The sequence below is a fragment of the Carassius auratus genome, chromosome 14 (genome assembly GCF_003368295.1).
Source record: "Carassius auratus strain Wakin chromosome 14, ASM336829v1, whole genome shotgun sequence".
Classification (NCBI taxonomy): Eukaryota; Metazoa; Chordata; class Actinopteri; order Cypriniformes; family Cyprinidae; genus Carassius; species Carassius auratus.
In genome coordinates, this window is record NC_039256.1 from 21,620,126 (window position 1) to 21,632,691 (window position 12,566).

Sequence of the window (12,566 nt, forward strand, 5' to 3'; positions counted from 1 at the left end):
AAACTAGTACCGTCTACATAGGGCTTTAGTATGCTGGCCACATCTTACCTAATTTGAAGTTTGAGAATTACACTTTTAAGAACACACAAGAGGATCCGTTTACATTTGGATGTTCTGCACACTCCTCCTTTACCTAGGGGCGCTTCACCTCTGTGTTCGTGTGTCTGAATTAATGAAGTTTCAGGGTTATATTGGCACGCTGACATAATCTGTAGTCACATAATGTAGAATAAAGCCAAAAACAATTACATGCATGGATGACTCATAATACGTTTATAACTCAAAATAATTTAATTACCCCCTCCTCTTTTTAACACGATTTCACACTTCATTGTGCGGTATTAAATGATAACAATGGCACACATTAAATACAATGTCTTTCTTCTCTCAATGTAACTATTATCATTATTATTAGCCAGTTACTACAGTGCCTATTTTCATAACAGCTAAGCTATTAATGGCCACGCCAGCTGTTCTGTTATTTCACTGTAATTTGAAACTGAAGTAATTCATTTTTTTTTGTCATGATGTCTTTTGTCATCTAGAACTGTCTGCTAATTAGGAAGGCCATTATTCAGTACCATCCGGAATCCTTCCGCCAAAGCCCTTCCCAATGCATTTCTGTCTAAAGAACATATATCTTTTACTTTTTTCTCCCCTCCATTCCATATAGAGGTTCTCCTATGGAACATTACAGGAGTTATTGCCCCTTGAAATACAATAAACCTAAATATCTCTGCTAACTTTAGTACATGTCTGAGGAACCTCCAGACAATGACAGATGAGAGCCACACTATCAGAACAACTGGAGGAGCTTCCGGAGGTGCGCTTTCCACCCCGTACTGATAGACACTTTCATTAAGTCTCTGTCCATACATCATTTGTCACTGGGGGACATTGACAAAGAACCAAACTGATACAATATTCTCCTTTCTATTTCTGTGCCAGCCATAGAAACAACACACACATGGCCACTCATTAAGCCACCGACTAACAAGCATCTGTGTAAGGTTTCAAAATAGTTCATAAATATAATATTAGTATTACATTCACTGTTTTGAAGCATTGAGATTCATTATGTTCTGGTGTTGAAGAGGCTGTGGTTTAATTATGGTTTCTGTGCACACGGCCAGCAGTCAGGACCAAGGACAGCGATAAGGTTAATAACAAACTTGATGTGCTATTAGTGTCGTGTTTTCTGACAGATCCTAATAGAAAATGAGTAGCTTAATTTATCTGAAATCATGTTGGTAATTAGGCTCTGCATGATTGTGAATATCTGTGATGCAATATGTTCCTAATTTTCGATTGTGCAGGTCTCTGTTGCAATTAATGAGTTGGTTATAAGTGCATCACTCATTGAACTCAGAGAGAAGCAATTACAACATGGCAAGTTGAGATTCACTTCTGAAAATTTACTATTTTTTACACTTTGTGTTATTATTTTCACCCCTTTTTGGTCTTTCTTTTCTTCTTGAATTTTGTGTTTAAGAAAAATCTAAAAAGTCTGATTCTGAGTGAAGAGTGTCATATTCTTCTAATATATTTCTAGCCTTTCACTGCAGCATCACTTTCATGGGATTTGAAGTATAAATTTACCTCATTTACTGGACTCATAATGCATTTATAAGTGTTCCTGGACAGATAATGCATTTCAGTAAAAAAAATATATTAGAAATATCTTGCTTTGCCTCTGAAATGACTTTACAGTATCATCAACCACTTTACCTTCAACCATCTTTCATGGAAAGACGATTTTTCAACAATAATTAATTTCTGTTAAATAAAACAAGCACCAACTCTACATGTATTTATGTATTTATAAATAAAACAGATTTAAAATCTTCCAACTTAGAGAAGCCAAAAACAAAGAAGCAATCCATCACTTGAAGATCGAAACCACATACTTTATTTTCATAGTTTTTTTTGTGAGATCCCCTAAACTGATGGAGCAGTTTTTGAATTGAACTCGGAGAGTGAAAGGTATGTTTTTAATACAGAAATATGTGCTGTTTATCTGAATAAGGAAAGAATATTGTTGACAGTGCATAATTTAAATTATAGTCATATCTAAGCTGAACTGAGGTATAAAGTAAACAAACACTTCTTCCATTAAATTCCTGAAACCATTTAAGAGCAATGTATTTCCTTTCTTTTCTATTTTATAAATAATAAAGATGCATAAAAAGTTTTGTGTCATTTTAGTACTAAGTACTATGTTGACATCCCACATTTATGTCACTTAAATGTTCTTAATAACTTATTTTCTAATAATAATATGTCAATAAATATGGCTCCAATCACTATATCACTAATACAATGTCACTATCATTTCCATGTTGGGACTAAAGTCAATTTAAGAGGCACCATTTAGCAAGCAAGTTGCTACACTACAGTTCAGTTCTGCTTAGAGCTTGAAGGTTTAATCTTGCTACTCCTGAGAGGAAAGCTATTTTATATAGTAGTTTAATGACACTTCCGTGGCAGCTCAAGTGGTGTTGGTGCTTCATGCATCACACTAAAACCCTGTTCTTTTTGTGTTGATGGTGCCAAACAGATGCCAGAAGTGTCACATTTCACCTCACTTCTCCCTTTACCTCAGAGACACTGTGAAGGCAAAAACAGTGTAACATTTGACTGATGCTTACAGAGGCTTGGATTACCACCTCAGCAACTAGCCAGATAACTAGTCCCCATGGCACTGCTTAGTTAACTCTTTAATGTGACATGACATTGTTCCAATAAACTGCATCTAATTCCTGTCTGGAGCTGGCCTAAGCTTCAAAACAACTTCTGAGCTTGCAAAAGCTTTTTACTTTAACTGGATTTACATCCAACAAGTCCAGGTGGTTGTCCTTCTGATCTGCTTAGAGTACGCAAGCCCTAGATTAGCACTAAAGAAGATTTGCATTTAGTCTACATTTGTAAGGAAAAAGAATTAGTTGATATTTAATGTAATGTAATTTCGTTTTATGTTTACATTTTTGTTTGTAATATACACATACTGTACCTGTGGAAGCCAATTTCATAACTGAGACTTAATTTCTCACAATTATGACTTCATTTCTCATTGTATATACCATATAACTGTCACAGTGTGAGTATTTCTTTTTTTAGTTTCACATTTATCATCTTACTCTGAGACAGAAACAGTTTCACGTTTCGCGTACCTGGTTACGTAGACAGAATAATTTCCACAAAGCATTTCATTCTTATTATAGGCATAAGAAACTTTGTGATTATGTGTAATCATGTGTAACTTTTGAAAAATATGCAGTTTCATTTTGAATGTCAGCACTAGGAATTCAACTGGAAAGTGTTCAATTTGCAACATGGCAACATTTCATAATGTCGGAAAAAACGTTTGAGGCCCAGGAGACTTTTGAGTCAAATGAAAATTCTCCAATGCTACAAAGCCATTAGCTTTAAAGCTTCCATTTGTGTATGATTTATTGCCCGGCGACAGATGCTTGAATCATTTTCAGCTTTGACAGTGAACAGGTTTAAAACTACAAACACTTCAGCTGTATAGAAATCATCAAGTCTTTATATGGTTTTCATGAAGCAGCAGAATGCATAAAACAATGTTATTTGTAATACACATTATTTTGATAGTTTTCATTTCAGGTAAACAAGGTTAGAGAAAGTTGTTAAAGTTGCATCAAATAGGCCTACATGTATAACCACAGCATACAGACACAGCTAAGATATTCCAGCCATATCATCAATGCCTAATATCTGTTCACTGTGTATTCAGATATGATATGTATTAGTTTAACATGCAGCCTGCATTGTGTTGGTAAAGCAACGTCCTCTAAAATCTGAGCATGATGGATGTTTTTGTGCTCTTTTTGCTAGTTTTACCTTCAGAAGTCATACAGTGTATTTCAATGCATGCACAGGGTCACCTTCCATTAATGCTAAGTGACAAGGTGATTTGAATGGCCACATTTAAAGGGCTAATGAAACACAAGAAGACAAAGCAGCCTGGGCAGCTTCCCTTTCTTAGACACACTGTAATCTGTCAGAGAGTGACAAACCTCCTGCAGGCATGACATAATAACTTTACCCTTGAATCACAGACACATGCATTCTTACAGACGTTTGTATATGCTGTTACTGATTCAAAGTGATCATGCCAAACGAAGTCGGTGGGATCATCAATATTATCCAAAGGAAATGGAATCCAGGGGCACCTCAGTAAAAGTCAGTGTCTCAGTATCTAAAGGACTCCATACGCCTGAGAACAGGCACAAATTGATATTGTAAAGGAAAAATCTGAAAAAATGTTGTGTAGGCAACAGCTTTAGCTTTTGTGGTGAACAATCATGCGTAAAGTGCTGTTTGTGGCACTAGTGATGAAATTGTGTGTTTATGTCATTACACTTCAGTTGCAGTTTGCATTTCTGTAATCTACTGTACAATGTTTTACCCAGTGGAAATATGAAGTTTGAGGCTAGTTTTCATACCTTTCAGTCTAGTGAATAAATCTTAGGGAAGTCTACTTCTGTATAAACACAAAACTTATTATTATTATAAATAATTGTGTTTTGTTTATAATATATATTATTGTTATTATTAATATTATTTATTTTATTTTATTATTTATTTATTTATTTATCTATTGCTAAATATATGGAAGTGTAGGATAAAAAAAATATAATTCTATAATTCTCACCTGGGCTACATTTGTTTGATCAAACTTATATTAATAACTGTAATATTGTGAAAGATTATTACAGTTTAAATAACCATATATATTACTCATTATCTGTCTTATCACATGATCCTTCAGAAATCATTCTGATATGCTGCTCAAGAATTTTTTTTTTTATATAAGTGTAGAAAAAGTAAAAAAATTTTATTAACACATAAAAAACAGCACTTATTTAAAATAATTTTTGTGATCTTTAATTAGTCACTTTTGATTATTTTAATGCATCTTTGCTGAATAAAGGTGTTAATTTCTTTTTTTCTTTTTTTTATTGTTGCTGACCTCAAAGGTTTGAAAAGCGAACCTTTTTCCATTCATCTTCGTTTTAGCTTGTTTGCCTTCCTGAGAGTCGGAGAAATCAGCTCTCCTTTGGTTCAAACTTAAATCTGCAGTCAAATTCATTAATTAATGTGTATTTTACAGTATATAAACCCAGCAGATACGAAGTGAAATGCATCACATTGTGTTTGTGTTTTGATGTAACAGCCCATTAGGTGGGTGCAGCCCTGACTCTGGAGATAAGTTCTATCAGGGGGCATAATCACTGGGAAGTGTTTCATTAATTGAGGATTCTCACTTGGCTGAGCAGCCAGTCTGCTTTTATCACCTGTTTGTGAAAGGCTCATAACTCAAACTCCACTGTGCTTCATTCACCGCTCTGCACGGGGCTGTGCTTGTATTTTAAATCTGTTTCCACAGGAATCTGAATGTTTATAACCAAAAACAGAAATGCTTGAATTTTGTGATGCATACAGATGGTTGCTCATATTCTTAATTTTAATAGACAAACAGGATGCTAGTGGTTCTAAATGGGTTATTGTCAAATTCAAAGGAAAACAAAATTAAACACGCACGCACACACACAAAAAAAATAATAATATTTGAATTAGGGTTATCCAGTATGTTGTCAGAACATGTTACCTGGTATTAAATGATCATTCAATTTATTATCATTCTAGTTGGGCAAAAATATCTTCTTTATTATTATTGTTACTTTCTCTTTTAATGTAAACGTTACAACCTTTTGGTAGGCAATTCATAGGATGATTCTGCTGGATATACTGGATATACTGAATGATTCTTCTGTGGCAAAAAAAAAAAAAAACAAAAAAAACATTCAGCATTGTTTATATTCCCTGTCCCTTGCTAGTGTACTCTGAGGACTTTTAACCAATCCGCTTTAGCCAAAATTGAGATTGTGTGGGATTTTTGGGCAGATTAGCAATGCTATCTCTCTGTAATTGAAACTGAGGCTTGTGCTAGCATCAATTTGGTGAGATTTGATTAGTTTTGCCGAACAAGCTGATCTGTCATTTTGAGAAAAAACTTTTTCATGGCTTGAGAAATGCACAGAAAGCAGTGCTGTTGATGTCAACCAGTGGTCATCATTGCTTGAGATGGGAGAAGAGGTGGATCAGTGCAAATCAATTAAAGAGGTAGGCTATGGAAAAGTTTTTTGTGTGGTGATGGTGTGGAGGATAAAGACTTAAGTTGGCAATCCAAATCTAGAGGTTGATTTTATTTTTATCCAGCTGCAAATACATGGTTTATAAATAATACATGGTTTTAAATTTTGAAATGCTAGTAATGCTATAGGCTAGTTTATGGTTTTATTAAAAAAGTTACAATTGGCTTCGAAAATAAACAGCAAATCATTTCATTGATCTTATATTAAAAACTCATATTGCTGATGAAGTGAGTTTATAAATTGCTACATTTAGTAAACCATTTTGTCTGTTTGAAGAATATTTCATGATGATGCTTGAATAATGTTTTGGTGATCTAAACAGGATTATACTGCCTCCTGCTGGATATACTGAATCATTTTATCTGAAGTGAATTATCCTAGTTATTTTAGAGACTTCGTCTGTCGGTCTTTCTTTCTTTCTTTCTTTCCGACATGTTTTGTTTTCCTTTTAAGGTCTATGCGGAGTAGCCCCCCAAAAAAATCACAGCCGTGAAAGTAATTAACCATTTTGATCTAATATGTAACCAGGTGTATACCAATTTCCTCAACATGAGGGAAAAATCATGCTAAGACGTATTTTTTATTATTACTTAATTAATTAATTATTAGATAGAAAGGTCAAAATGATCAAATATCAGTCATAGGCCTAACTATGAGTTTATAAAAAGTGGTAAGTGACATAAAATGTAGAAATTAGGAGTTAGAAAATCATAATTGTGTTATTATTCAAAAGTCATGATTTCTTTTTAAGTCATAATGCTTCCTTTTTAATTATTGTAATTATAATTGATCATTATAATTTACATATGAATTTTTTTATCGTTTTTATGTGGGGGAAATTGGCTTCCATAAATTGTTGAGACGCTTAAACAGCAAAAAATAAACTCGTGATGATTCTTCTTCCACGAGTAGTGGTGACTGGTAAACCGGTGTAGTGAAAGCTCACTCGTGATCCCTTCTCTGTCTCATGATTCACAACGGACAAATCAAAACATTGAACAAATGAACTTGAACTTCCGTGTTTACTAGGCGAGAGAAGCTCAAGCAGCAGAATGACGGGGGGGGGGGTGTTCGTGTTGTGTGCGTACTCATAAACAATCACAACCTAACTAAATCAAATTAAATAATCTATGCAATTATATTATTATTTGATATTTTATAAGAAAAACGCATGTTAACATTTCCTTAAAAATAACGCATACATATACTTACTGTATCTGAGCACCCCTTACATGATGGTACATTCCGTCGCGAAGCTTATTTCCCGCACTACCTTCCTTCCGCAGGGAATAACTGAACGTTTAGAAAACTTCGCGGAAAGACAATGAAGCCAATTTCAGTTCATGGCTTTATTGTTATATCTTTATGTCTTTTTTCACAGTTTGTTCGAGGGGTAAGAATAAATGCAGTTTCTGCTCCTGAGTGATCTGTTCTTCCTTACAAAGTTTATTAGGCTGTTTTGTGAGCTGTTTCACTTCGTGCTGGTGTCACGCGTTCCTCATTATTGTCTGTATTTCTGTATTTGCAGCTGGAGGATTGCAGAAGTGGAATGTATCCACCTAAAGGACCAACGTACTGCTGTTACTCTCTTCAAATATGCAGTTTGATGTGCTTCTTCATTTCAGATGCTCTGGACTATGTGGAGCTCATATGTTGACTTTAATAACACTTTTTTGGTTTATCTAGGTTTAAAGGTAATGTGACCTGGTACACTGTTAATCTCGATTTACCTCCTAGTGAGAGATGGACGCAAGTGATCAAAGATAAAAACACAGAGGTGAAACTCTTTAATAATGTGCATGTCTCTTATTGTTAAACAAGAAGGCTTTGATTGTTTATACAATTTTTATAAATAATAATGTTGCATTACAGTTGATCACAATGGTACAAACAATAAAAGACCTGGCCAAGGGCTTTTTAGATGGAAAACTTGTTGATTTAGTAGACGAGGAGCTGGTAAGCAATTAAATGTATGAATTAATTCAGACCTCTTAAAAATGCAGTTTGAATATTTTGATAGTATTTATTTAGATTCTTTGCTATAATTTATGTCCTCACTGTTTTATAGCCTTTGATTGTGGATACACTTCCACAACCTTTCCGTGATGAAATTAAGGGAATAGCAGCTGTTTCTGGCATCCCTCTAGGTAAGAATTTATCACTTTAGTTATTTTACTTTTGTTATTATTTATTTTTTATTTGTTAAATAATAATTGTGGTAAATGCATGCAATAAAATAAATTAAAGCTCAAACAAACTCCTTATTTATTCTTAATTATGCCCATTTCTCTAAAAAGGTATTGCAAATGTAATTTATTAATTCGATTTATTTTTGTAAATTTATTTTATGTGTCTCTCTAGGTGAAATTACACTGTTCAATATATTTTATGAGGTTTTCACTGTTTGCACATCAATTGTTGCAGAAGACTTTAATGGTGAGAAAATATAAATCAGTTTGCATAATGTTGTAAATCAAATTAAATTTTAATAAACATTTAATTGCATATATTTAATTTTTTTCTAGGAAATATTTACCATGCCCGGAATTTGGACTTTGGACTGTTTATGGGGTAGGATTTATTTTGATTTATTTTTGGGCAAATATTTAGGAAATAATAGGAAATTATTTACTAATATTCTCCCTATATTAAAAAAAAACATTTACAAAGTGGCAACGTTACCACTTTTAATGTTTTTTTTTTTTTTTTATAAAGGGGGAATAACAGTGTGCTGATTTTTTTTTCCTATTATTTGATGTCCCTTTTGATCTTGCACCTGGCCAAGACATTTTTGGATGTGCGTGCTCTGACCCTTCAAATATTTGCATACATACTTTATGTTATATCACAAGAATGATGTGTTTTTCATAAAGGTGGGATCGACAGAATAAAACCTGGACTTTAACAGAGAAGCTTAAGCCTCTTGTGGTGAATGTCAATTTCCAAAGAGGCAACAAAACCATCTTTAAATCAACAAACTTTGCTGGATATGTTGGCATACTTACTGGAATTAGACCTGTAAGTGAAATAAAAAAAAGAAAAAAATATATATATATACATACTTTTTTGTGTGAATGAAAAACAAGTAATTGTTTTATTTGTTTAGGGTGAATTCAGTCTGACAATGAATGAGCGTTTCAACTTTGATGGGGGTTATGTAGGTAAGATTTTTTTTAAATGATTATGACAATTGAAATGTAAGTGACAGGTATATAAACAGTTATTTTAATGTTTAAAGTCTGTAAACAACTAACACTACACAACACTATATATTTATTTCATCTAAACATTAGCCACAAATCATGGGTGCAACTAGATGTTTGTGATGGTTGACTGTTCGACGACATCATTAATTCTCACAGGGATTCTGGAATGGATTCTTGGATGGAGAGATGGAATGTGGATGGGTTTTCTCACTCGGAAAGTTCTGGAAAATGCTACCAGGTAAAAAAACAAAAAAACACCAGATTAGCTTAACATGAAACCACAACTTCCTTATTTCTCTTTCATGACCACATAGTTCTCCCTCACACACACACTATTTTTGTAATCATTTAAAAATAGCTTTCATCAGCTAAAGTAATAACATTCACGCTCTGAATAGGAACTGTGGGTAGATAAATATCTTTATTTTTATAAAACAAAAATATATAGAATTATAAATCTATTTCAGTGATAAGAGGACACAAGTACTCATAAGTCTTTTTTTTTTTTCTTTTTTTTGTGCAGTTATGAGGATGCCAAAGACCAGCTCTCTCTGACGAAACTGCTTGCACCAGCTTACTTCATCTTGGCTGGGAACCGTTCGGGTCAGGGTTGTGTGATAACCAGGACGAGAATAAACACATTAGACATATGGGAGTGAGTAAATCATGTCACACAGAAGTACCACATTTCTGTCTGCAATCTTTTGAACTGCCCTAAAATGTGGTGTTAATGATGTTAAAGACTTGATATGAAGCTTGGGAGATGGTACGTCCTGGAAACAAACTATGATCACTGGGATGAGCCTATGATATTTGATGACCGCAGAACACCAGCAATGAAGTGCATGAATCGAACCACACAAGCGGTATGAGGCATTTTGTGTTAAAAATAAAATGGCTATGTTGTAATAATTAAGAGAGTAGGCTAAATTTTTAAGTGCTTTTAAAATAATTAGCATATATAGTAACTAATTGTTCGTGAAGACATGTTTTCTAGAAGATAACAAATTGTAATTTCCACAGAATATTTCTCTGGCATCAATATATGATGTTCTGTCTACAAAACCAGTTCTTAATAAAGTAAGTCTTCCTTTCAGTTGAATTAACAACAGCCTTACACTTACATCATACTTATATTTGGTTAATTTTTTTTATTTATTTTTTTTCTTTCACTATTTTTGAGACAGAGGAAAAAAGTCTGTTTGATCACATTTCTGCATCTGGCCTAATGTCATATGAAGTGTAATAGTGAAACCATTTTCTGTCCTGTCTTTACAGTTGACAACCTACACGTCACTGATGGAAGTGTCAGCTGGATCTCTGGAGTCTTATATCAGAGATTGTCCAAATCCATGTACGCCATGGTGATCTGCCATCAAATCTGAATTAACTAAGGCATATGAAATACTGTTCTAGATATCTGTCATTACAGGGCAGTGTATAAGACAAGGAGGATGTTAAAAATCATAATGGTTGCAATTCTGCCTCTGAATGTGCACATCTCTCTTCTCATGGACACGTCTGTTGTAACTGATTTACCACTGCAACATTTGTGAAATTGTGCAAAAGTATAACTATTTCTTTTGCATAATAAACTCTGAATAATCACCCATTTTAAATGGAAATGTTGTTGTTTTTTTATTTATTTATTTTTTCCTTTTTTTTTTGAGTGTTGACTTTTTCTTTAATGTTTTGATGATATAAGGAAGTAAATTTTTCAGAAATTCTTGGTAATGATGCTGAAAATTGTTTTTGTAATTTATACTATTATTTATACTAATATTTTTACGTGTCTCTTTCTGGAACCTGATTTAGTAACTGTTTATGACATGACTACTGAAACTAAGGTCGGTCTCCAGAATTACAACAAGATTATTCACTTGATTTTTAGTTGTTTGATCCCTAGAGTCAAGGTATGCATTCACCTTGAGAACTTCATTTTTGTTTCCAAATGCAATGACTTGTTCTCCCCTTGTTTAACTGAAGAAAGTTCTGGCACATCCAACTGTTCGTTTCATCAATGCATTGGCAGAGGAAGTCAATGGGGCTGTAGTCATTTGGCCTTAATGCTAGGTAAATCTGGGTATTATCGGCATAGCTGTGAATGGCAATTTATTTATTTCTCATTATTTGACATATACATGCTAAACGAGCGGGTGCAAGAATTGATCCTTGTGGGACTCCGCATGTCATGGATAACCACTGCATTTTTCAGGGATTTTGGAAGAGTCCCAGAAAGAATAGATCACTTCTCGACACTTCTAATAGATCTGCTTCTAAACAGTTAAGCACATGTGTCAAGATAGCAGGTTGACATTTTAAGGTGCTGTATTATTTCTTCCAAGATTTTAGTCAGTTGCTTCAAAAACGGACATAGTAACTTCTTTTTGAAATTGCATTTGCTGTCGGAGCGCATTTTGAATCGGGGGGGATTGTCAGTCTCAACAGCAGCAAAAAGAATGCCATTGTTGTTTAAGTTACTGTTTATAAGGTTTGAGAAGAAGGACTGTCTAGCAGTGGCTAGTTCAACATTGAAACCATGAAGGCTGTCTTTATAGATGCTATTGTGCAGGGCCGTAACCACCAATCGCATCAGAAGATCTCATCATACGCCTTACATATTTTAGGTCACTGTTTAAATCATGTATCTTGTGTAATTTTGTCTATCAACCAGTAATTGGAGGGTGGAGTTGGTGTAAATAGCTTCTGCCAACAAGCTAAACTGGAGCTAAACTCTGCAGGGACACAGGCCCTCCAGGATCAATGTTCCCCACCCCTGACTTAGTTTAAATAGACACTTTGTTAATATTAACATTTCAGATTATTTAAATGCTTGGCCTTGCATGCTTTATAGCTACTTTACACCTCTGCTTGATTTAAATTGAACTAAAAAACAAATTGCAGCAAGTTTCTTTTATTTGCTGTACTTTTGGAATGAGAGTCCCTCCCTCTCTCTCTCTCTCTCTTTCTCTCTCTCTCTCTCTCTCTCTCTGATTTTGTTTTATGGGTGTTACAAATCAGGTATTCTTCCCTGTGTACCAGACATTCTTTAATCAAATTTTCTGTTTATTTTGTAAACAAATATCCATGTGTTAGATTTACAGTGAATTAAATGTGTGCATCAATGTAAATTACAGAGAATTATTTATTTATTTATTTTTATGTTAAAAAACATCTA

At 33.9% G+C, this 12,566-nt stretch overlaps 1 protein-coding gene across 1 annotated transcript; it reads left to right on the forward strand.

Annotated features, from left to right (window-relative positions):
- Positions 1-7,429: 7,429 nt before the first annotated feature.
- LOC113113993 (acid ceramidase-like) lies at positions 7,430-11,000 on the forward strand. Its single transcript, XM_026280649.1, has 14 exons — positions 7,430-7,575; positions 7,711-7,754; positions 7,869-7,959; positions 8,055-8,138; positions 8,251-8,329; positions 8,544-8,618; positions 8,708-8,753; positions 9,056-9,200; positions 9,289-9,343; positions 9,545-9,626; positions 9,912-10,043; positions 10,131-10,254; positions 10,412-10,468; positions 10,667-11,000. Exons 1-14 carry the CDS (start codon positions 7,507-7,509, stop codon positions 10,754-10,756), a joined length of 1,173 nt encoding a protein of 390 aa, XP_026136434.1. The 5' UTR covers positions 7,430-7,506; the 3' UTR covers positions 10,757-11,000.
- Positions 11,001-12,566: the final 1,566 nt, after the last annotated feature.

Excerpts from the sequence above, each read along its gene's own strand:
- LOC113113993 (XM_026280649.1), top strand. The coding sequence starts at position 7,507 with ATGAAGCCAATTTCAGTTCATGGCTTTATTGTTATATCTTTATGTCTT. Across the intron at positions 8,330-8,543 it reads TGTTTCTGGCATCCCTCTAG|GTGAAATTACACTGTTCAAT; the intron begins GTAAGAATTTAT and ends GTGTCTCTCTAG. Across the intron at positions 10,255-10,411 it reads TGAATCGAACCACACAAGCG|AATATTTCTCTGGCATCAAT; the intron begins GTATGAGGCATT and ends TAATTTCCACAG.